The sequence below is a fragment of the Alosa pseudoharengus genome, unplaced genomic scaffold, assembly GCF_046254945.1.
Source record: "Alosa pseudoharengus isolate Yale_2024_CS ecotype anadromous, Long Island Sound unplaced genomic scaffold, YU_APseudo_1.1 YU_APseudo_1.1_scf_7, whole genome shotgun sequence".
Lineage (NCBI taxonomy): Eukaryota > Metazoa > Chordata > Actinopteri > Clupeiformes > Clupeidae > Alosa > Alosa pseudoharengus.
In genome coordinates this window covers 30,290,482-30,313,933 of record NW_027468859.1, presented here as the reverse complement: position 1 = coordinate 30,313,933, position 23,452 = coordinate 30,290,482, and the positions used below count along the sequence as shown (strand labels likewise).

Below are 23,452 nucleotides of genomic sequence, written 5' to 3'. Positions count from 1 at the left end.
TATCTATCTATCTATCTATCTATCTATATATCTGAAAGGATGCATGCATACCACACATCAAGGTAACTAATGTTACAGGAATTGACAGTTGATATCAGTGTCTTGCTACCACAGCTCGTCAATGACAACTCAGGACAGTGAGATAAAGCCCAGGAGGATTGTGGGAAATAAAGTCCGTCCCCACCTGAAGTACAATGTGTGAATGAACTCCTTCAGGATGGTGTAAAGTTCCTCTGTGTTGATGTTGTACTGCACTACTTTGATGGGCTGCAAGGTGGGGGAAAAGCAAATCATATTTATTGTTCCATCTATCCTGGTCCACGCTGGACCAAACCTGTCCTTATTCAGAGTTGGTGAGAATAAACACTGATTACTGTAGTTCCACTGACCTGTTGAAGGCCTGGTCTCTGAATCTCGCTGGGGATGATGAACCTGGGGCCAGTCTCCCCAGCAAACCCGCATCTGTAACAAGACAGAACAGTTAACGTGCATTATTACAACACTCATTTGACGTAACCAGGTTGTGCATTCTTATGAATGCTTTCAATTCAAGGCGCTGGCAGATATGTATTCGCTACACTTCAGTCTTATGCTAATCATATGACTTGCCCTAAGGTTGATTTTCTTCCATCATCATATGCAAAAAAGCCTCGTCACAATTGACCACTGAACCTAACTCATTTATGAAAAACAACACTACGGTTAACACTAGCATTCAAATTAGACACAAACAGACAAATAATTACCGTTTATAAATAAATCCATCAACTTGATTTCGGAAGACTAGCAGCTAACGTTAGAGCTTGATTAGTCTGTAATGCTAATGACATCATTGCTAACCAAGCTATCTATAGCACATTAAGTCAACGCTTCAAGACTGATTTACTCAATTTAAGAACACCTACAGTAAAAAGACCATTTCCAACGAATATTGATTGTTGTCTTTCCCCGAAACAGAGAAAAAATCACGGGACAGCTAAAGTTAGCAAGTTAGCTGTTAGCTGATACAACAAAGTTAGCACTATGCACAATGTAAGCACACCGTTTAGTCATAGCTAATAAACTCACTTTGTGTAGGCTGCTCCTAAATCTATTACAACGGCAGTCTTCTCCCCTCCGCTCCCTAAACCTTCAAACAGAGGCATTTTGATGCTTTAGCCAGAAGCACAGATAAGTGCTTCCTCTGAGATACAGAGTTGCTAGCTGCTGCTAATGGACACAACAACAGCGTCTGTCACTGGTCACTGCGCAGGGCGGGGTCCTAACGAACTGAAGCCGAAGCATTGCCTGAAACATTTTATCTCAGGAACTTGATACATTGTATCCTAGAAAGGCTGATGTCTTCTTTCGTCCTTAGCCTACTCTAAAATTAAAATGAATGAGTTTTGTATTTAAAAAAAAATCCTCCTCTGAAAACACAGAACAACAATGAACAAACGGTGTTTATTTTTGCTGTCTGTAAGGTGTAAGGTAGACCTATAGCTACTCACTATATACTCACTAACAGTAACTTAAAACATTAAATTAAACGTTGTAGCCTACTTATTCACTGTCATGATTAAAGGAACCGTATGTAAGAAATGTAATTCAATTAATCATAAAATGGCCCTGATTTGTCACTAGACATTAGGAAATCATGCTAATTTCAAATACTTATATCACTGACAACAGTAGTCCGGCCAGGATATCGTCATTTAAAAAAGTGAAGTTGCAGCCCTCAACTGATGTTGATGTTTACACATTTGTGTTTTAGCCTGATCCGCCACCTTCCACCTATCTAGTAATCACAAAGTCAGTAATGTTTCGGCATCTGGGTTGCCAGCTCTGCTCTAGTTACCACATCTGCGCTCTACAGTATTTTGAAAGTGATTGTAGTACCAGTTTTGGCCAAAATCCTACATACGGTTCCTTTAATTAACATCCATTTTGCCCTATGCTAGGGTGCTCCTGTCTTGGTGTGCTAGCACTGATCTATTTTCATGACTGGTTGTAGCCTAATAGGCTCATAAAATAGTTCTGAACGGTTCAGATGTGATAGGTTCTTGCAAATGAATATTATACATTATGTCTTTTGTGTTTCTTACTCTGTCATTCATTTTTAATCTAGCAGCCAAATCAATTCATCATCAGAACCTTATCATTGAAGACTTGGACAAGTTAGTTAGGCTATATAGGATATATAGCCCTGTAGTATTTCAGTTCCCCATGGACTGAATCGTATACGTGATAAATACGAAGCAAAAGTATGTAGGCCTATGAAACATGCATAGGCGGTGCGCGTACATGTTCAACCTTGCCTGCCACCACCGCTAGCAGGAGCGCGCACACACGTGCACTTCTCGCGCACCTCGCATTGAGAAGGCTACAAACATCCCGGTAGACATGCTGCCGGACCAATAGTGACTCAATTGCAGTGCGTGTGTTCTGGAAAAAACACAACATTCATGAGACACTTTGGGATGAATCAGAACATGAGATCGGGGTGAATATTTCCACAGATCCACAGGTAAGGACAATGGCATCATTTTCATCCTCACAGACTTTCTAAGTTCTTACTGGTAGATAAAATGAGAAGAATCTTTCTGTAAGACTTGATACATAAGATTCTCTTTTCTTATAACACGAAAGTGGTGCATCTTGCGTCTCATTCACTTGATTGAATACGCCAATGTATAGCTGCATATGTATGTGTCAGCTATACATTTTGTATGTTCTTGGTAAATCAGAGTTTCCATGAGCCATTCCTCTTGCGCAGTCGAGTGCGCAGCGATGGCTATTTTTCGTGGTGAAGAAGTCCCGCGCCAGTACGTGTTTTCATCCTAGAGTCAGTCTCATCACTTGCATCCTTAGCAACGCTGCCTCTCTTGGTCCTTCACGTGTCCATGAACTGCATTGATTTGCGATTGATTGACTGCTCGGCAAGTTGTTATCGAAACTGATAAATACCGCTTGTAAATAATTCATGTACCGAATAGAAAGCGTGATATATTTCAAACAGAATAACGTCGTCATAATACTTGAATGTTCTTCGCAGCCCTGTGGCGTATATTTGTTTTGGCATAGGCCCTATAAGCTATAACTTGAAATCAACCTTACACATTGTCACAGTGTCTAGATTTCATTGTCTTCCAGAATAAAGCCAGTGCTATTTTTAGAGGCTGGAAGTAGAGTACATTGCAGTGTGCTGTGTCAGGTTTCTACTGTGTGGCAATGAGAAATAGGGAGAGAGATAGAGAGAGAAAGAAAAAGAGAAGAGAGGGGGTGTGCATGAGTGAAAAGAGTGAGAAAGGCTATTTCCATTCCCTACCCACTAAGATGCATTTTTTCTTTGCCCTAATGGTTGTATCATGTTGCAATGAAAAGTTATATAAAATCTGCAAAAATACAGCATTAAAAGTGATCATTATAATGTTCCCACATATATTCTGGACTCTACATAGACTATACTTTTATGATCTTGCTAATGTCTCTATGGTACCAATAAAACACATGGCATCCTTTTGGGTTGGACACATTTCCTATAGTGTTTAAGCTATGCGTTTGTTATTACACAAGTATGACTAACAGCAGTTCAACACCCAGATAGCTTCCAACTGGAATGGTCCGGGGCCCTGATCTGACTCTTATCTGACTCTGATCTGGCCCTTACCTTGTCTTGATCTTTTCCTGAGTGAAATAATATATTTGAAAGGTTCTGTGTATCGCCAGAAAGAATACATTTGAAAGGTTCTGTGTATCGGCAGAAAGAATACATTTTAAAGGTTCTGTGTATAGCCAGAAAGAATACATTTGAAAGTTGGTATATGAGATAACAGGGAAACTCTGGGTAAATGAAGGGGGAGGAGCATTTGCATGCAAATTAAGAAAAAAAAACAATGTAATCGATTTAATCCACTTAAGTATCTGGCTGTTCTCTGCTCCATCCTCTCTCTCTCCCCCCCCCCTCTCTCTTTATGCCAAAGGGTCCTTCTGGCAGTTTGGATGTGATCCCCCCGTCCACCCTACTGCTCCTCTCCTGTCTCCAGCAGCTTTCACGCCCCTCTGCCCGTGAGCCATGGTGGGCTTCTGGACGCTCCTGGGCCTCTACTTGGCCGTGAGCTGCCTCTCGACTCAGGCTGCCCCGCTCGCGCCCGAGGCTCAGGGGACCTTCCCGCCGGGGGCCCTGGGCTGCACCGCCCGACAGGACGGACAAGCACAAGAACAAGCCACGGACGGATTAGAAGCACGGCACGCCGAGCGCTGGGGCCAGGAGTGCCCGTCTGTGCCAAGGCTTGCGCAGGCATTGGTGTCCGCCGCAGAAGCTGAAGCTACCGCAGCTAAGGATGAGGGAGAGGAAAAAGGGGCAGCTGCCGTTGCCGGGGGAGACGGTACTCGACTCACGGAGGGAGGCCCAGAAACGGCAGCCAGGGAGGAGGAGGAGGAAGAGGAGGAGAAGGAGGGTAGGATCCCGGAGGGGCTGGTGCAGGGAGAGGCTAGAGAGGAGGAGGCACGAGGCCAGGTGACACTAACCACCACCTCCACCACCACCACCACCACCATCACCACCACCACCACCACCTCCACCTCTATGGCTGCTGCCACGTCGGCGGCTGCACAGAGCTCTGTTGAGGAACGACGGAGCAGCTCAGCGCTAGTCACCTCCACACCCTCAACTGCCGCCGAGCAGCAGGTGCCATGGCAACGACCAGACAGGCTCGCAGACAGGCACAGGGACGCAGCGGAGCCAGGGGACAGGGTGGCCGAGGAGGAGGCGGAGGAAGAGGAGGAGGAGGGTGAAGGCGAGAGGATGGCACACTTCTTACACTCCGCCTCAGTCACAGTCTCTCCTGCAACAGACGGCAAGAGAGGCAGAGCCGCTGCCTACGCTGCCACTGCCGCCACCGCCGTTGCCACTGTGCCGCCCAGTGCCAAGCCCGCCATGCCAACGGCAGCGCCACCCTCCGAAGGGCCGTCTGGCCGCGAGACAGATGGCTGGGGAGAGACGCAGATGGCCCAGCAGAGCGGCGACCCCGCACAGGCTGGGGGTCAGGCCACGAGGGGGCAGCGGTCAGGCAGCCACGCACATACCCCGGGCACGCCTGGGGGGGCAACACCAGAGGGGAACTGGGGCGGATACGAGGACCGGTGGGAGGCGACGCTGACCCGGGCTCCCCAGAGCGGGAGGGGAGTAGTGGCCACGGCTGCATCAGCGGTGGCGGCAGCAGGACGTACTCCGCCTCCATCCTCCTCCGTCCAGCACGGTCTCCTCAGCCCCTCTCTCCAGCCTGGTGACAGCACGTCCTCAGTGGAGCGGATGAGCGAGGAAGCGGGCGCAGGGGCCACCTCTCCTGCCGCAGGACCGGACTGGGCTTCCCAGCTGCCGCTCTTCACCCCGAGATCAGATGCTCCAGTGGCCGAGACCTGGACAGAGGCAGTGAGCCTGCAGGGAGGTGAGTGTGAGAGCTCATGGAAATCATCCATTGTGTCATTTCATGAAAGGCACAGAGCAACTTTTCCTTGTGCTGTTAAGTAAATTATCTTGCTGTCCATTACATAGGCTCTCTGGTTTTGTGAGATTTGTATACAAGTCATTTCACTTAGAATATTCACTTATTTGACCATATTCCTGGATGATTAAACACACCTGCACTGATGATAATTTAGCTATCTTAGGTTTTTTCAACATTAATTTGTAAAAAAAAAATGTTTTGGATCATTAAGGGTCATGTGTTATATTTTTAAAAGAAAAAAATCACAGTTAAATATACTGTGTTTTTACCACACCACTGTCAAAGTACACGCCCCTGTGAGCTTCTACACAGGTACACAGTTGGAGGTGTTTTGTATGCTGTTGATGCAGCACGCTAGCACAGAATTACAACACCCCTGCGATTTTGCTCGCGTCAGGTGCATCAGTATCACAACAACCCTGCAGCCTCGCTCGCGTCAGGTGCTGCGTCCCGCTGTGGAGCATGTAAGGCCGGCTTCAGATGTGCCAGAGACGCGATCCGAGCGACAGACAGCGGCGTGTGCCGAGATGAGCTGTGACGAGCCGCGACACCAAGCACCGCTCCGCTTGCTCCACTTTGAGCTACCGCCGTCGCCGCGGGAACCCAGGACAGCCTAATTACTTTCTATTTTCGACTGCGCCGCTTGACGTGGCGAGACCAGAGCAGGGAGCCGGGCTGCCGTGTGAATTCCTTTGAGCTTTGAGTTCTTCTCTTCTCTCCGCTGGGAGATTAAAGATGAGCTGTCATTGATTGTACCCTGCGTGTAATAGATAGCTTTGAGGTCTTTGTTGTCCCATTTAAATATGTCTAGTGCCGCCACCAAAACATGCCTGGAAAACAGGTACGCTGAGCGCAGTCTCTGGACAGTGTACAGCTGTATTATGAAGGGTATTGATCAAAGAGAAATGCTTATAGGGAATGAACAGCAGATTATATTATTATATTATATTATTATTATATGGGAAACATACAATAGGCCTACTGTGCAGGCTTACGTTAGTAAGTGGAAGATGCACGGGAATGAATTATCGATGCTTACTCGTGTTTATGTTGCATATAGGCCCACTGCAGTCCACCCATTCCAGGGCCTGGATGGAGATGAATGACAGGCGTATTAAATATGTATTTATCCTTTCTTTGTCACTCTGACAGGCTCAGTTATATTTAATATTTCTTTTTTAACTGTCCTCAAAAGCTATGCAGCTTTCCATTTCAGCCCTGAAAAAGCCTGCTATAGAAAGAACTTGTTAAATATTTGAGAGAGGGAGAGAGATTTTAGGAAATGTCTAGAGTAGTGTCCGCACGGCCTTACAGGACTGGTGAGAGCACAGATGGGATGCAGATGTCTCCCACAAACTTTCAGATGTCATTTGTGCTTTAATGAAACTGGCCTAGAAATGTGTTTGAAGTCAAGTCAGGAGGCGTCAGGCCGACATGAAGAAAGTTGCTCCTCCGAGAGGCTCTGAAATGAAGATTCTGTCTTAATGACGGGTGTGCTCAGACTCACCAAAACACGTGGATCTCTGGCCCATTTAAAATGTGTGTGTGTGTGCGTGTGCATGTGTGTGTGCACCTGAGACAGCTCTCATGTGTTTTTGGAGAGCCAAACACCACAAGTCTGCACACCAGAGGAGACAATACAGAACCCAAAGCGCACACACGCGCACGCGCACACAGGAACGCACACACACACACACACACACACACACACACACACACACACAATATATACTGTTGACATCCTGATGTCTTTATGCTGTTCAGTGTCCTGTCCTCTGCATGGCCCCACCCAGATGCTCATGATCTGGATCTTTTCAAAAGTCTTTGTATACGCCTAACGTAACTGCGTCATTTTTTCCGGGAGATGGACCTTACATTGTGCACACCCAAAATGTTGGTTTGTGCAATGCCACGGAGCAAAGTTGTTGCTCCATGGACATGTAACTTCCAGTTACCACAGATGATAATTTTGGTACTTTTCTGTTGATTTACACGCGGATGGACAGGGAGAAATATGCTGTTATATCATGGCTAGGTGCAGCACCATGCATGACACTACTAGGTGCAACTTGACCACAACCACAATCAGCCAAAGTCAGTAACACTGAGAGAGATAAATTATGAAAGAATTTTAAAAGTATCATGAGAGTTTCTGGCTTTAAAAGTTTACACTATTTAATCCTAAAGAATATATTAAAACCCTAATTCTTGAACTCATTCCTTTGTTTATTTGTTTGTTTGTTTGTTTGTTAGTTTAGTTTTCTCTGTAAAAGTGAGTTGTGAAACTAGTGTTTGTGTTCCACATCCATGCTGCCCATAATCACCCTACTGTAAACAAACAAACAAACAGCAGCTTCCTGATTCCGTTAAGGTTTTGGCCCAGATGCGCTCCAGACTCAAACACAGTCTGTGCCCTGCAGTCTCCTCGTTTATCACTCTGTAAACGCCAGCTAGCTGCACTCTGGCTGCACAGGCTGCTTGCGTTGCAAATGCCTCGCTCTGCTCCGCTCCTAAGCCAGTTGGGCGCGGCTGACACTGGCACTGCCACTGGCGGCCTGGTGAAACACACAACACAACGCTTTTTTTCTCTCTCTCTCTCCTCTGCCAGCAGAGGGAATTGGTGTGCTGTCGTCCTCTCAGGAGGTTGGCATGGAGCCAGCCATGTCCTCCGAGGACCTCCCGCTCATCTTTGAGCCCTTTGACGAAGCCACGCCGGAGGGGGGCACGGCCACGGCGCCCCCTGGTGGGAGTGCGCTGGCATCGCAGCCGCCAGCCCCCGCCGAGCTGGCAACAGGCACACTGATGGAGGCAGACCTCGGGCGAGTGGTTACCATGGACACAGACCGAGCCCTCTCGGATATCCCTCCCCCGGGGGCTGCCGAGTGGCCGTCACCATGGCAAACGTCTGGCGTGGAGATGGCGGAGGCTGCCGAGCCGTCACGGTGGCCAATCAGCACAGTGTATCCCAGGGCACCAGCAGACCACACAGGTGAGGGGAGAGGGAGAGGTGCCGCGGGCATCAGGGTATCAGGAGGGCTACTGTCTCTTATTCGGATCAGATCCAGTTCAGATCCAATTTAAATCTAGTTCAGGTCCGGTTTAAATCCAGTTCCAATCTGGATCTCACCTGGCCCAGATGTGGCCCAGAGTTCGTTGCTTTCCTGGTGTGGGCTCACTGGACTCTTAACCGTAAGTTTCAGAAATACTAATCTGAGACAGCCACATGTCAAATCTACTAACTAATTAAATCATTTCTACCTAAAAAAGGACAGTTAAGTAAGCATGTGACATTTAGTTTTGTGTGTTGAAATAGTTCTGGTACTTTCAAGTGTTTTACTGTGATGAGAATATCCTCTGTGCTGTCTGATTGAAGGCACCGCCACGATAACTGAAAGCTGGATTTTGATTGGCTCCTGTAGGTGCTGACATCACTCAGAACCCCGGGAGGACTCCTCCCACCATCTCTGCCACCCTATCAGCCAGCGTCACTCAGCAAAGCCCCATGGCAACTGTTACCAAGGCAGCACACTTTCCAGCGGCCAGACCCAAATCTGGGTTGGAGGAGCTGGAATCTGAGGGTGGGTGTGCTCACATTCTCACATAAACTACAGCCATAACTAATCGAGCCCTCACTGCTGTACACAATAGTGAAATAATTATATCTCTAGATCTATACACACATAAACATAATACACAGACATCATGAGTATAACTATACTCTTTTGATACCGTGAGGGAAATTAGGTTTCTGCATTTATCCCAATCCGTGAATTAGTGAAACACACTCAGCACACAGTGAGGTGAAGCACACACTACTGCTACAGCGGCGCTCAGGGAGCAGTGAAGGGTTAGGTGCCTTGCTCAAGGGCACTTCAGCCGTACCTACTGGTCAGGGTTCGAACCGGCAACCCTCCGGTTACAAGTGCGAAGCACTACCCAGTAGGCCATGGCTGCCTTGAGCTTGGTGGTGCCATTATTGCAGCCGGTGTCCCATTCTTTGTTAAAAGAGCCTTGTTAGAAGCTCTATGTCTGATCTATATACTTGTCTGATCTATAGTACTAAAGTCTTCTATTAGAAGCTCTATGTCTGATCTATAGTACTATAGCCTTCTGTGACTAGTTGAACTGAGAGTGCTCTTGTATTTGCTTTAGAAGAGGAGGATGAGGAGAACGAGGACACAGAGGACTCAGAGGAGGAGGAAGAGGAGAGTGATGAGGATCTGACGGATGGTCCGGCGCCCGCTCCCGCCTCCACGCGCCCCCCCTACAGCCTTATCCCCCCTCCCCCAGTGTGGGTGCAGCGGAACCAGGGCCTCGGTGAGTGGGAGTGGGCAGCCAGCAGGAACACAGAGCAAAACAGACCTGGGGTGGATTAGAACTGACCTGGACAGTACAGACCTGAACGGAACACCTGATCAGAACTGACCTGATCAGAACAGACCTGCACAGAACAGACCTGAACAGAACAGACCTGATCAGAACAGACCTGATCAGAACAGACCTGAACAGAACAGACCTGATCAGAACAGACCTGATCAGAACCGACCTGATCAGAACAGACCTGATCAGAACAGACCTGGTGCTTGTCTGCCAGATCTGAGTGGTGCTGGTCTGTATGTTCTGTATCTGGATGCCAGAGACTTTGATTCCAGGTCCTTCCACTGTTGCACTAGGCTGGGTGAACCCAGCCTGATCTGATAGTGATTTCTTTTTCGCCCTGCAGCTCAGGCTGGAAACCTGAGCATCTTTTTCTGCTGCTTCCGTTACAATTTTGCCGGGACCAATCACAAGCTGGCTTATCCACCTGGCGCACTATTGGCTATTAACCCCCTACTGAGTTTTCGCGTCGCTCTGCAAACGTCACCCAGTTCGTTGGTCAGATTGGTGAATGACTATCCAAGAGTCCAGAGTTATTTGAACTATGCCCATTGATCACGACTCTAGTGCAGTAGAAAATACATAGTGGACTCCCCAGACCAATGTTTAACCTTAAAAGATTGAGCTTGGTCTGGTGAAAGCCAGACTACTGTTGCACTGCTGAGAAAGGCACCTGACCCATTAGTGGCTCCAGGGGGATTGGTGTTTGTGCTCTATAAGCTGCTTTGAATAAAAGCATCAGCTAAAAGCCCAATCAAAATAAACTAAATCAATCAATCAATTAACCAATAAATCAATCAATATATTTGGGTCTTATCTGACATGTGTTCACATTCTATTCTGGGTCAGATTTGGGCCGGTTCTGTTCTGGAGTCAGTTTCTGTCTGGGTCACAGCGATGCCCCAGGTCTTCCAACTCTGTTCCAGACCTGGTTCTGGAACAGATCCAGCCAAGATCAGGTGTGGACACGCACCAAAAAGGTGCCAAATGCCACCAAAACAGCATCTACACTGTTGCCACTACTTGCAGCAGCTTCTTGCTTGAAAGCTGCTTCCTAAAGTGGCACTAGAACTTAGGGCTGGGCTGACCGTAAAGCGTCAGTGTATTTATATTATGTTTCCGTTTGATGCTTTTCGCCTTGGACTACTACTCCCACAGACAGTTTGGCAGGAGTTGTGTGTGTTGTGCTTCAGAATGAGGGCGGTTAAATCAACTCCTTATCTCCCTCCTCTGTTTCAGCTCGCAGCTGGGTGGAACTCATCCGTGAGAAGGTGAGGGAGACAGCAGCCACAAGGCAAACCAGACACACATGCACACGCACACGCACATGCATGCATGCATGCATGCGCGCGCACACACACACACACACACACACACACACACACACACACACACACACAGACACACACACACACACACACAAACACACACAAACACACACAAACACACACACACACACTCTATCAAGTAATCTCATGCCCACTTGCACATACACATGAGTTCTGACTAGCATACTTATGCAGTCCCAGCATCCGCAACACACACACACACACAAACACACACACTGCTGTAGTACTGTATGTTCCTTCCATGTGTACATTTACATCTCAATTAGCAGGTGCTTTTATTTATTATAAAAAGTACTTATAATGACGGTTCAGATATGCTATACATTCATTCATCAGTATGTGTGTGTCTGTATGTGCCATCTTGTCTGGCTTGTCTACTTGAATGTGTGTGTGTGTGTGTGTGTGTGTGTGTGTGTGTGTGTGTGTGTGTGTGTGTGTGTGTGTGTGTGTGTGTGTGTGTGTGTGTGTGTGTGTGTGTGTGTGTGCTGTCTCCTCTGGTGTCTGCAGGCAGGGTACGTGTCTGGCATGTTGGCGCCGGTGGGCATTGGCATAGCTGGAGCTTTGCTCATCGTCGGGGCGCTCTACAGCATCAGGATGATCCACCGCAAGAGGAGGAACAGCTTCAAACACCAACGCAGGAAGGTGAGACAGAGAGACAGGGGAGGGAGGGAGAGAGGGAGAGAGAGAGGGAGAAGTGGAGATGGAAAGATTGAGAGAGGGGGAGAAATAGAGATGGAGTGATTGAGAGAAATGGAGAGATGGAGTGATGGCTAGGGGGGAGAGGGGGAGTGATGGAGACAGAGAGAGGGAGAGGGGGAGAAATGGAGAGATAGAGAGGGGGAGAGAGAGAGGGATGAAGAGGATGAGAGAGAGGGAGAGAAGTATGAAAAGGAGTAGAGAGGGAGAGTGAGGGATGAAAAGGAGGAGCTAGGGAGAGAGAGGGGGATGAAGAGGAGGAGAAAGAGAGGGGGATGAAGAGAATGAGAGAGAGGGAGAGGGGGATTAATGGAAGGTGGGAGATGTGAAAAAGCTTCCCAAACTAGCAGACAGGTGTAGTACAGAGGGAGGGGAGAGAGTGGGCATCAAGGATAAAGGAAGCTGATGGTTTCAAAGATTAGTGAAAGAGAGGGGGAGTACAGAGAAAGAGAAAGAGAAGGAGAGGGAGGGATGGAGACAGAGAAAAAGCTGTAGCTATTTTCTCCCCAGGCTGGACCAAGTTCTCCATTTTCTGGTAGAAAGTGTGTTCTCCTACTATTCTTGTTTCCACTAGAGATTTAAACATGGATGCCATGTCAGTATAATGTGGCCTTCATTTAAAGCAACACCAAAGAGTTTTTTTTGTACCTTAAAATAATGTTTCCAAAATCGTTTCAGTGGTTCATCAACTCGTAACAGGGTGAACGGCACTTCTGCATTCGCTTCGCGGCCCTCTATCGGCTATAACCGCACTATGTAAGTTTGCCAGATCGGGTAGCGGATCTGTAGTTCGATGGAATGACACATACAGTAAGCAACTACAAATGTGACTTGCATCTGATGTCGCAATACATCGTACTTTCGTAAAATCATATTCTACCTTGTCTGTGGACATTGTTATTTCCAAAGCCAGTGCTGGATAAACAAATAGTGTGTGCGACAGAGGAAAAGTTCTTTGGTGTTGCTTTAAACATGGATGTCATGTCAGTATAATGTGGCCTTCATTTAAACATGGATGTCATGTCAGTATAATGGCCATAATTTTTTGTATGATTTAAGAATGGCAGGAAAAGAGGAATAGAAGGAATGAAATGAGTGAGAGATAAAGAGAGAGAGAGAGAGAGAGAGAGAGGCAGTGGGAGAGAAAGACAGAGAGAGAAAGACAGAGAGAGAGATGGAGGAGAAGATGTATGTGTCATCCTCCCCTCCTCTGCTCTCCTGAGGATTACAGCAGGTGTTGTTTTGCAGCACCTAACAGGTGTTGGGCTCGTTCTGCTCATAGCGGCCCTCCTCTCCACCACTCTCTCTCCCTTCTGTCCTTCCAGCAAACCAGAGAGGTGCGAACCGGCCAGGACCAAGCCATGCTATTGGCCGACAGCTCAGAGGACGAGTTCTGAGACATGCACTCACACCTGTCGTCATGGAGAAGAAGGGATGCCCTAACTACCCCCAGCCCTACCCCTTGCACCGGACCATCTAGTCAACATACACACAAATACACACACACACAAACACACACACACACACACACACACTAACACACACACACACACACACAGCGCTGAAGAGGAAGTTCCCTCAGGCACCGTGCTATCTCTGATTAGCCACACAGCTGCTGACTGTGGCCTGGCTGTGGCCCTGATCTGGTGTGTGTGTGTATGTGTGTGTGTGACTGTGGCTCTGATCTGGTTCTGTTCCAGTAGGTCCACACAAGATTTACACCCTTCAACCATTCACTGATAAGCACTGTCTACTCTGGCTTGTGCGTGTGTGTGCGTGCGTGTGCGTGTGTGCGTGCGCGTGCGTGTGTGTGTGACTGTGGCTCTGATCTGGTTCTCCTTCAGTGGGTCCACACAACATTTGCAAGTGCACCACACATTAACTAAAGTGAATTGAATGACATGGCAAAAATGGATTTTGAAAATGTAATGGAACATGAAAATTGTCGGTCAATGCAATGTTTCCACACACCACAAGACAACTTTAGTTTGCAAGACTTAACCTTTTGCTTGGTGTTGATACAATCGGGGCCCAAGATGTGCTCCAGACCTGGGCCACGTCTGAACCGCACTCAGCTCCCCGCTGGTTTGGGCCTGCAGACATCTCTCAGCCATGCCTACAGTCCATGGAGCAGATCACTTAAGAGTCCAAAAGTGGCCGGTGCGTATCATAGACCAGCCCATCTGCCCCCTGTCCCAACCCTGTGTGCTCTGTGAATATCCTGCTGCTGCATTCAGTGAATTATTTAATTAAATTAGATGTCAATTAAATACAGAAACAATGCAGGCCACAATCAACATTAACATTTCTGCAGCTCAAACCAGCAAAAAATTAACATAATACAGTAAAATTAAGAGTAGGACTTTGATTATATACAAATGGCTATTTTTCGCCTTACTGATAATTTTTAAATCATGTTATTGTAAATATTGACTTTTGGTTTTCTCTCGCAAAAGAGCAAAGATGTACAGATTGTCATTGTTTGTTTTCAGAGCATGGAAGAGAAATAACTTCATCAGTCTGCTGTTCAGTACAACATACATGTCATATCCCTGGAAAGAGTTTGTTTATTTTCATGCAGTGTGCATGGTAACCAACCCATGAAGTATCGCCTCTGAATTGGAAACATTTAAGACAACCTTGACCTTGAAGTTTTCAGAGTTAAAGACTCGATACTGTTGACGTCAAGGTTGACCCTCATCGTGGTGGACATCATGTATGCTTGCTGCCACAAGTGAAGGTGTAACCCTTAGTGTTTTAAGACTGATTATCCTTCATTCACACACATTGTGCAGCAAATCAGTAGCAGTCGACACTGGAATGGGTCTCCTTCATTTAGCCTGGATGTGGCTTGAATTGAGCCTCTAAGCTCGATTTGGACCAGATCTGGTTTTAATTGAGCCATGGGGTTAATTGAGTAAATTGAGCCAGAGTCTAAGCTGCATTCAGACAGACTAGCGGTGAAAGAACTTGGAATGGTAATTAAATTCTGCGGCTTCTTGAAATAACCATCGACTCTTAACCCTGTCCATTCCAGGTCTGGTGCCATCTGGTTGCGATTTTCTCTCTCATTTGGATAAACCTTTACGCCTGCTTGCTTTACAACGCTTCTGGAGAGATCTACTCAATACACCTGCTTGCTTTACAGTGCATTTGGGCAACTCCTACATACCTGCTTGCTGTGTCATGAGGATGGGTCAGGAGTGGTCATCTTTCATTATGAGTTAACAGTACTACCACACAGACACGCAATCAAAGTTAAATCCAGTAACAAATAGTCTCTTCTCACTGGTTGGTATATAATGGACACCTATAGCTTTCAGATACCCTCTCCTGTCTTTGACTCTGTGCAGTGCCACCTGTTTTCTCTGTAATGCGAATGCACTGATTGCCTGTGCCCATGTAATTATGCTCTAAGTGTCGTGTGGCCTATGATTACAACAGCCATATTTCGGTCTGTTATACTGTTGACAATCTGTAACTCCCAATAAACTCACCTTTGACCTGGTTTAAGCGGAGAGGTTTTTTTTTGTTGACAAGGCTAGTGTGTGGTGGTATTGTTTTTCATAAGATGGGAAGTTTAGAATAGTCTTGACACAGTCACACACATACATACATATAAACATGCACTCACACCGTTCTAACAGGCCGCAAAATAATATCATCACTGTGTTTAGAAAATCAAATAATTTATTTTGGAGATATTTTTTTCCCACATTTAAATAAAAGATATCCATCTTCCTTTTTCCATTGTCGAAATCAACCCAAAACTTGACAGAAGAGGTCTTAACAGAAACCCAACATGCAACCCTCTCATCTCATCTCATCCCACACCAACCCAACCCCCACACCCCCCCCCCCCCCACACACACACACACACACACACACTTCCCCTCCACCACGTCACCATGCATGTCGTCACGTCTGCAGCGCTAGATCAGGTCGGAAACGTGAGGGCACTGCCTGCACCAAGTCCTACGAGCCTGGCAGGCAGCAGGAAACTATATCCGGCTGAGTCTTGGCCCACATCTGGCCTGGGTTTCTCCCCGGAGCGGTCTGGTGTGTAGTCGAGAGGGACTTGACTGGACCTGAAGCCTGACACATGCTCCACACCTGGCCACACCTCCTCACCGCTTCCTCTTGTTCGATGGGCATCACCAGTGAGCCTCCCAGGAACACCTCAAAAAAAGAAGTAAAGTGGTGTGTGTGTGTGTGTGTGTGTGGCTAGTTTCTCTAGGGCAGGGGATTTCAGAGTGGGAGTGCTCTCTGCCAAAACAAAAACTCAGAACCTACTCAACATGACGCACACAATGACGCCTGGAGGAAAAAAAATAAACACATGTTTGTTTGGTATTTAGGAGATAAACACTGCTCTATGTGTGTGTGTGTGTGTGTGTGTGTGTGTGAGAGAGAGAGGTCAACCCTGAGAAAGTGCCTCTTGGGTCTTTCCCATAGCGAGCAGAGAGCCCCGGAGTCTGTACTCCTACATCCCAAGCTGCTGAGCTGGACTGAGACGGACAGGGCAGAGCCTCCCCCGAAGCAGACCAGGGATCAGACCACTTCTCTGGGGCTGGCCGTCGGAGGACGGGCAGTTGCTGTCATCACAGTGGATGTCCCAGGACTGGCTGCCCATAATCTGAGACAGACTTCAGCCACTGGAGGAAACGTCACTGATAGAGGCCAGGCTCTGGCTCTGTGTGGGAACGGGACTTCCAAACAAATAAACAAGAAAAAAATAATAATAATGCCAGCAAGGGATGGAGGGAAGGGAGGAGGAGAGAGAGAAAGAGGGATGAGAGATGCCATTCCTCCAACTTGTTTCACTCCAGGCAGTATGAGAAAATGAAAGAAACTGATTAGACAGGTAGGGAAATCAGCTGTTCCTTTTTACAATTCTCTCCATCCTCGAGTTGCGCCACTCTCTTTCTCACACACACACACACACATTTGAAGAGTATGGCACAGTGAGTTCACATGGGCTTACTGTGTACTGCAATTTGTTACTCTTAAGTCTCTCACTGCTCAGAGCTGCATGAAGCACATCACAGTTCTGTGCTGCCACCTAGTGCCCCGAGAAGGCATTACAGAAAACTCACTACAGGGACTGATGGAAAATCTTTTTTTTTTTTTTTTTTTAAACTGAATCAGCACGAGGTGTATTAACATCAACAGACAAAATTAAACAGAGATGAATGTATGCACACTTTCGCACGCACACACACACACGTACAATCACACAAGAGCAGCAATGCCAAACAAAAGTGCATCCAAACATCATTCATGAACTTCTTGTTTTGACACAGTATGTCGTATGCATATTTTATTTAGGGTCTGTCTGCGGTGTGGGCGTGCAGATTGGGTATAGGTTTGTTTGAGCAGGACAATCGGGACTATTTGACTAGCGCCGCCCGGTCTGCCACTCACTCTTGACTGGGCCTGGCCTCTGGTCCAGACGTACCGCTGGTCGGGCCATGATCCGGCACAGGTCTACCAGGACCCGCCCGTCCCAGATCCAGCTACTGTCTGAGAGAGGTTTGACTGAACGAGGGCTATACCAGGCCCACCTGGGACCGGCTCAGAGCTAGATTGGGCCCAGATCCCTTTAAGGGCCATACCTGAAGTCACTGGTGTCTAGGGTCACTTCTCTCGGTCTGAGTTGGGCTCTGAGGGTGGGGTGGGGAGGGGTGACTATGGCCCCTCATCGCTACCAACACTGCTGGCTCAGATCTTCCCCAGAGGGATTCTTTTCTACATAATTTAGTTACGGACCTGGGTACTTAACTCAAAGTGGTAAACCTCCTAATAAAAGGCTCTACTAGGTTTACAACGTACTTAACCAGGTTTGTCACCAAACAAAGAATAGCCCCTGTGATGGGCCCTTGCTGGCTTGAGTAGTGGACAGTGCTAACTGCTATCTGCTCTCGCTGGCTTGAGTAGTGGACAGTGCTAACTGCTATCTGCTCTCGCTGGCTTGAGTAGTGGACAGTGCTAACTGCTATCTGCTCTCGCTGGCTTGAGTAGTGGACAGTGCTAACTGCTATCTGCTCTTGTGACAGAGTAGTGCTATTGCAGCGCCCTTTAGCCTGTCTTATGGGATGAGCAAAACATCTTCCCTTATCGCCAATTCTCAGGTCAGATTCTGCAAAAAAAAAGTTTGGACTGCATCTTGAGGACATAAATACTTCTCTTCTTCTCTCTGCATCTCGTAAACACTGCTCAATGGATGCCGCTGGGGGACAGGTTAATGGGAGGAAATGGATGTACTGTATGTTCTCAGGCGTTGAATGTAAAGCATAGAAAATGTGCATGAGAAGTCTCTCTGCATTCACAGCTGACCTTCCTGGCCTGTGGCTAGCAGTGCATTGTGGGAAAGACAGGTTTTGTTCCTGGGCGAGGAGTTTGTCTGAGTGGGCTCTACCAGAACTGAGACACGGAATCGTCAGTCCGACTAGCACTCTTTTCACACTGCGAGAACTTCACACTGAATAGTACGTCCACACATGTATCTCACACACACACACACACACGCACACACACGCACGGTTACAAACGTATCTCCAAAAACACATCCAAAACCCCACTCAGCCAATAGAGACACTCCTACAACTTCAATTCTTCCAACACTCTTGTTAAAAACAAAAAAAACAAAAGAAACACAGAAATAAATTCCACATAAATGTACATCTGACTCCTTTTGTTCCTTAGCCCCCCCTCATCCTCATCCTTGGCCATTGAAAATGAGTGCATCAGAACCACCCCCCCCCCTCTCATTCTTCCCCCCCCTGCTCAACAGGCTCAAGTAAACATCTCAGTATCTCAGTTCACCATTACACACATACCACAGACAGGGCAGCTAGCTCTGGAGGGGACTGGAATCAGAACCAGGCTGGACCTGGGACAGAACCCTGTCCTATTCTGCTTAGATCTGGGACCAGAAGAACCCAGTCTGATCCAGGGGCCAGAACAAGGGCCAGAACGTGGCCTGATCCTGGTCCGATCTGGGTAAGATCTGGACCAGAAAACTGGGCCAGATGCTGGCCAGGCCCAGTCCAGTCCAGTCCTCTGTCCAGAGCCTGCTGCTGCTGTTTGTGAGTTTTTAACTCTTGCAGGAACCACACACACCCTTTCAAGCCATCTCTAAACTCTTTTATATGTTTTTCAGAGTAAAAAAAATAGTCCTCAGAGGGAAACATGGCGATCCTGTAGGAGGCTGTGCCTGGGCAGAGAGGGCTGTGTGTGTGTGTGTGTGTGTGTGTGTGTGTGTGTGTGAGAGACAGAGAGGGTTTACAAGAGGAGGGGTGGGGAAGGGAGTGGGTGTGTGGATGAGGGGGTTTGTCAGTGCTGGGGGGAGGCGGGGGGGTGTACGGGTCGGGTCGGGTCGGGTCAGGTCGTCTAGCGGAGCCACAGTTTGAGCCTCAGAGCGTCCACTCCGTTGAGATAGTACCGGAACAGACGCTTGTCCCTCACAAAGCCCAGGTTCTCATACAGCTTCAGCGCAGACTTGTTGGTGATCTCCGTCTCCAGGACAACCTGGGATGAACACACAGAAAGAACAGTCAGAGAAGAGAAAAGAGAGACAGAGGGGGAGAGAGATGGAGAGAGAGAGGGATGGAGAGAGAGAGGGATGAGGGGGAGAGAAAGGGAAGGGGCAGGAAGAAGAAATAAGTAAAGGTAAAGAAATTGAGGGAGGAGAAAAAGAGAGGGAGAGAGAGAGAGATACAGGTAAGAAGAAGAAAGAAAGGGAGAGAGAGGTAGAGACGGCCTCTCAAACCAGACCATCCGTCCACCCCTCTCCACTCCCACCTTGTCTCAGAGTGGACGGCTGCTGAGGCCTCTCTTAATGAAGAGGGGGTAATAGAACGCTTTTGGGATTTGGGATGCCCTTGAAGTATTAAGGACATTAATAGAGACGTTTTATTGGAAATAATGGAACTTATTATATATTAAACGCACCATGAAATATACATAGGATATCCATATACAGGATTTGTCCCTAGTTTCTCCTTTCATTATATGTGTGAGAAGCTGTATTCATGTTTTATTAAGGTTGACTTAGACCTTAGACCTACTCATGACTTCCTTCTTTTAGGACCCTTAGCTTTTTACTGCTTTTGCTGTTAGTATCAGTTCTATATGATTCAAATTACTCTTCAATGAACAAATAGGGCGATGTGGCCAAAAAACACAAGTGGTGGAGGTAAGGTGTTGCACAGGGATGACTAAACTGCTGCGCATCTTTGAGCAGGCCGCAGTGATGCAGACTAGCGACTGGAGGGTTTTATAAACCACTTCCACCCTGACTAACTGGTCTTGAATAGGATTTAATATGGCCGACCCTCCATGTATGCACCCACACAGAGTTGAGGTAGGTATGGTGAGGGTGTAGGGATTGTTTGCATTGGAAGGCCTGGAAAATGAGAGAGAGCGAAATAGAGAGAGAAAGAGAGAGAGAGAGGGCAGCTCCAGAAGCAAAAATACACAGTGACACGCTAATACATCATGGGCGTGTAATAAATGTGCCAAGAACAAGGCCAGCACACAACGAGACGAGACGGATGCTTTTACCTCATCACAGTCGCCCTCCACCATGGCGTAGATGGCCTTTTTCACAAGGTTGGTACCTACAGGGGGACAGCACACAAGGTTAACATGGGACCGCCCACACAACACACCTACAGGGGGACAGCACACAAGGTTAACATGGGACCGTCCGCACAAGAGGACAGCGCCGTACGAGATGACCACACTCACCGATGCTTTTCCGTCTGTGTTTGGAGTCCACGGCCAACATGGCGATGTACCCGCGACGGAACATCTTCTTATGCATGTCCAGCTTGCACACAATGGCACCCACACACTCGCCATCCACCACCGCCTGCGCACACACACACACACACACACACACACACACACACACACACACACACACACACACACACACACACACACAAAATAAAATAAACACACACAGCAAGGCAGTCTGAGGAACACATCAGCAGGCCGGTCTGTGGCAGGTGCAGCACAGATCAGGCTCTGATGTTTCGGCAGGTTACCAGGAACAGATAGCAGATAGCCTACATTCCAAAGTCGACCACTTGCAACGATTTCCCACCTACCTCCTCCCCATGACACCCTAGCCCTGACGCAGGTCAGAGTAAAAAGACCTCCGGGACCCTGGGTGTGTGTGGCCCTTTCCGTCTTTTGAGGAGAGCCGTCACAAAAATGTGATTGAACGTTCCATTTGATGATGCAATGTAAATGTCTAGATCTGTCAGGTGTAAATTAGGAATGAAACACTAGGCTACAACAAACAAGCGTCCCTCACCAATACACAAAGTGCTTTAGAAGAAATTAATCTAAGGCACACAGACTTTAAGGAATTTAATATCAACTACCCTGAGTGCTCATAAGTGCTGGATTTGGTCCTGATGTAGCGCAGGCCTGCTCCAGCTGTTAGGCTACATATACACGTATAGCTATCTGTAAATAACGGCACTCAGCTTACTGACACCGTGTCTGCTTAGAAATAAAACAAAAACAAACAAAACACAAGCGCTTGGCTGCTTGAGTGCACTTGGCATTTGAGTCGGGCCCTGAGGAGCCCCAAGCATGTAGCAATTGCAAGGCTATAATTTACTCTAGGTCAGTCCGATCACATTTCAATATGTGTGTGTGTGTGTGTGTGTTTGCTGCGTGCTGTGTGTGTTTGTGTACGTGGGAGAGTGTGGTCAAGCGGTTGCTTGTGGACCAACACCTGATATACCTATATAGGGCCCATCTGAATTACTGCAGTTAAACACTTGACAGCCAATGGCATCAGGTTTCAGTGTCCAGACCCGGAGCTGTGTGTGTGTGTGTGTGTGTGTGTGTGCGTGTGTGTGGGGGGTGACGTTCATAAAAATAGCTGTGCGAAGGGCCCATAGGCCCACATTTCTGCACATTTGGGCACCACTGATAACCATTCACCACACATAGACGTACTCAAGGCCAGCCCTAACTCTACACTGACAGGGCGCAGTGCAGCTCACATAGCCAGAAACACTCTTTGGTCTGTGGAAGAATCCCTGTTCTGTTTTGGGATCATTTGTCCGTCAAGTAAGAGTGGGAGCATTTGCCATGGCAGGACTTTAAGAGGCAGCATGCTATTTTGCCAGTGCACTGGTTTAAGTAAAGCTGTGTTGAATGAAGAATACACAAATTGATAGCACAAATTAAAGCACTAAAATCTGTGAGTCTTTGAGTGTTTTACTAATGCACAAAATACCAAATGTGTGAGTGTTATGTTATACTATAACATAATACTACTGTCTACCAAAAAGTTAAGCTACAAAAGACAAGCACACTGTTCTCCTAATTGCTAACTATGCAATTAACGTCATTGATAGGTTGACGGGGCGGATGTACGTACCAGGAAGCAGAGCTGCGGCCAGTTATGGATGAAGTACCTATAGGTGTATATGGAGTAAGGCTCGGACAGGTCTTTCGTAATGAGTCGCATGATTCCTGGCATCTGTAGTTCCGACTCGTAGCGAACGTAGCGGATCTCTTGGTCGAACCCAGCTTCGCTATTCAGGTCTAACCTCGCGAGTTGAGCCGCTGGGGTTGAGTCTTCTACCGGGTTGGGTTCGGCAGCGTTGGCCCCTTTATCCAGGTTTTCACCTGAATGTCTATGTGCTTCCGTGCCATCGCTGTTGGTTTCCGTGTTCTGGTCACCAACGGCGCTGCCACAGGGGCTCTGGCAAGCTTCAGAATTGGGTTCAGTCCGAGTCTCCAGGCCGTCACTATTGTTCGACTGGGTCTGGCAGCAGTTCGCACACGGACCACGCTCTTGACGTTCGCAAAAGCAATTTCTGTCGCTTGCCGTGCGGCTTACCGCATCGACACAGCTGTCAGAACGATCTGGAGATTGTCTCAGTTCGTCTGGACTCTCGTCTACATGGTTGTGGCTGAAGCCGTCCTCCATGGAAGGGTTTACGCCGTTCACTTGCTGTTCTTCTGTTCGATTGTGGTTGTGCTGGGTTGACTCTGAATGAGAAAGCGAGCACTTCTGGTTTGTATTTTTAACTATTTTGCCCTCAGAGACCTGCTGTTCCAGTACTTTGGCAGGGGTAACCAATTCCTGCCGTTTCCCTTCCCCGGGTACACCGCACCCATCCCCGGGGAAGGGAGTAATTTCAGCCGGGGATTCTGGTAAGGCGCTGCTAGGCCCAGTCGGCACTGCGGCCATCCCACCTCATTCAGAGCAAAATAAAGACTACAGAAACGCAACGAAGAGATACGTATCCACGGTGTAACGACGTCTTTAAAACAGGTTTCCTACCATTCTTTAAAAATGTAGAAATTCCGATGGTGAGGGTGACTACTTCGGCTTTCCTCGAGACCCTAAACGTCTCTTTCCCCCTCGGCTTCCCTGTTCCTCGCTGCCGTAAAGTGCTGTCGCAGCAACCTCCATTGTAGCTGCAAAGCAACTGTCATTTTACGACAGTTACTGGAACCAGTCCATCGTCCTCCTCGACCTCAATGGGTTGTAGAACATGCTAA

General features: G+C 47.6%; 3 protein-coding genes across 3 annotated transcripts in view; 1 reads left to right on the top strand and 2 right to left on the bottom strand.

The window, feature by feature from the left end:
• actr10 (actin related protein 10) overlaps positions 1-1,230 on the bottom strand; it is a 14,180-nt gene extending 12,950 nt beyond the window's left edge. The window contains exons 1-3 of the mRNA XM_076272369.1: positions 1,069-1,230; positions 390-462; positions 185-267 (exon numbers count right to left, since the gene is read on the bottom strand). Coding sequence (XP_076128484.1) covers positions 185-267; positions 390-462; positions 1,069-1,145 — 233 coding nt within the window. The 5' untranslated portion in view covers positions 1,146-1,230. The remainder of the gene's footprint in view (positions 1-184; positions 268-389; positions 463-1,068) is intronic.
• Positions 1,231-2,393: 1,163 nt separating this feature from the next.
• On the top strand, positions 2,394-15,434 carry armh4 (armadillo like helical domain containing 4). Its single transcript, XM_076272101.1, has 8 exons — positions 2,394-2,506; positions 3,963-5,429; positions 8,098-8,478; positions 8,909-9,067; positions 9,642-9,806; positions 11,106-11,137; positions 11,723-11,857; positions 13,237-15,434. The coding sequence occupies exons 2-8, from the start codon at positions 4,055-4,057 to the stop codon at positions 13,306-13,308; spliced, it is 2,319 nt and encodes a 772-aa protein (XP_076128216.1). The 5' UTR covers positions 2,394-2,506; positions 3,963-4,054; the 3' UTR covers positions 13,309-15,434.
• A 3,608-nt stretch (positions 15,435-19,042) lies between these two features.
• naa30 (N-alpha-acetyltransferase 30, NatC catalytic subunit) lies at positions 19,043-23,343 on the bottom strand. The gene is made up of 4 exons (XM_076272351.1): positions 22,320-23,343; positions 20,663-20,786; positions 20,477-20,532; positions 19,043-19,441 (listed from the first exon to the last, which is right to left on the bottom strand). The coding sequence occupies exons 1-4, from the start codon at positions 23,136-23,138 to the stop codon at positions 19,304-19,306; spliced, it is 1,137 nt and encodes a 378-aa protein (XP_076128466.1). The 5' UTR covers positions 23,139-23,343; the 3' UTR covers positions 19,043-19,303.
• Positions 23,344-23,452: the final 109 nt, after the last annotated feature.

Excerpts from the sequence above, each read along its gene's own strand:
- armh4 (XM_076272101.1), top strand. The coding sequence starts at position 4,055 with ATGGTGGGCTTCTGGACGCTCCTGGGCCTCTACTTGGCCGTGAGCTGC. Across the intron at positions 8,479-8,908 it reads GGCACCAGCAGACCACACAG|GTGCTGACATCACTCAGAAC; the intron begins GTGAGGGGAGAG and ends TGGCTCCTGTAG. Across the intron at positions 9,807-11,105 it reads GCAGCGGAACCAGGGCCTCG|CTCGCAGCTGGGTGGAACTC; the intron begins GTGAGTGGGAGT and ends CCTCTGTTTCAG.
- naa30 (XM_076272351.1), bottom strand. The coding sequence starts at position 23,138 with ATGGCCGCAGTGCCGACTGGGCCTAGCAGCGCCTTACCAGAATCCCCG. Across the intron at positions 20,533-20,662 it reads ACACAGACGGAAAAGCATCG|GTACCAACCTTGTGAAAAAG; the intron begins GTGAGTGTGGTC and ends GTCCCCCTGTAG. Across the intron at positions 19,442-20,476 it reads TGGAGGGCGACTGTGATGAG|GTTGTCCTGGAGACGGAGAT; the intron begins GTAAAAGCATCC and ends TGTTCATCCCAG.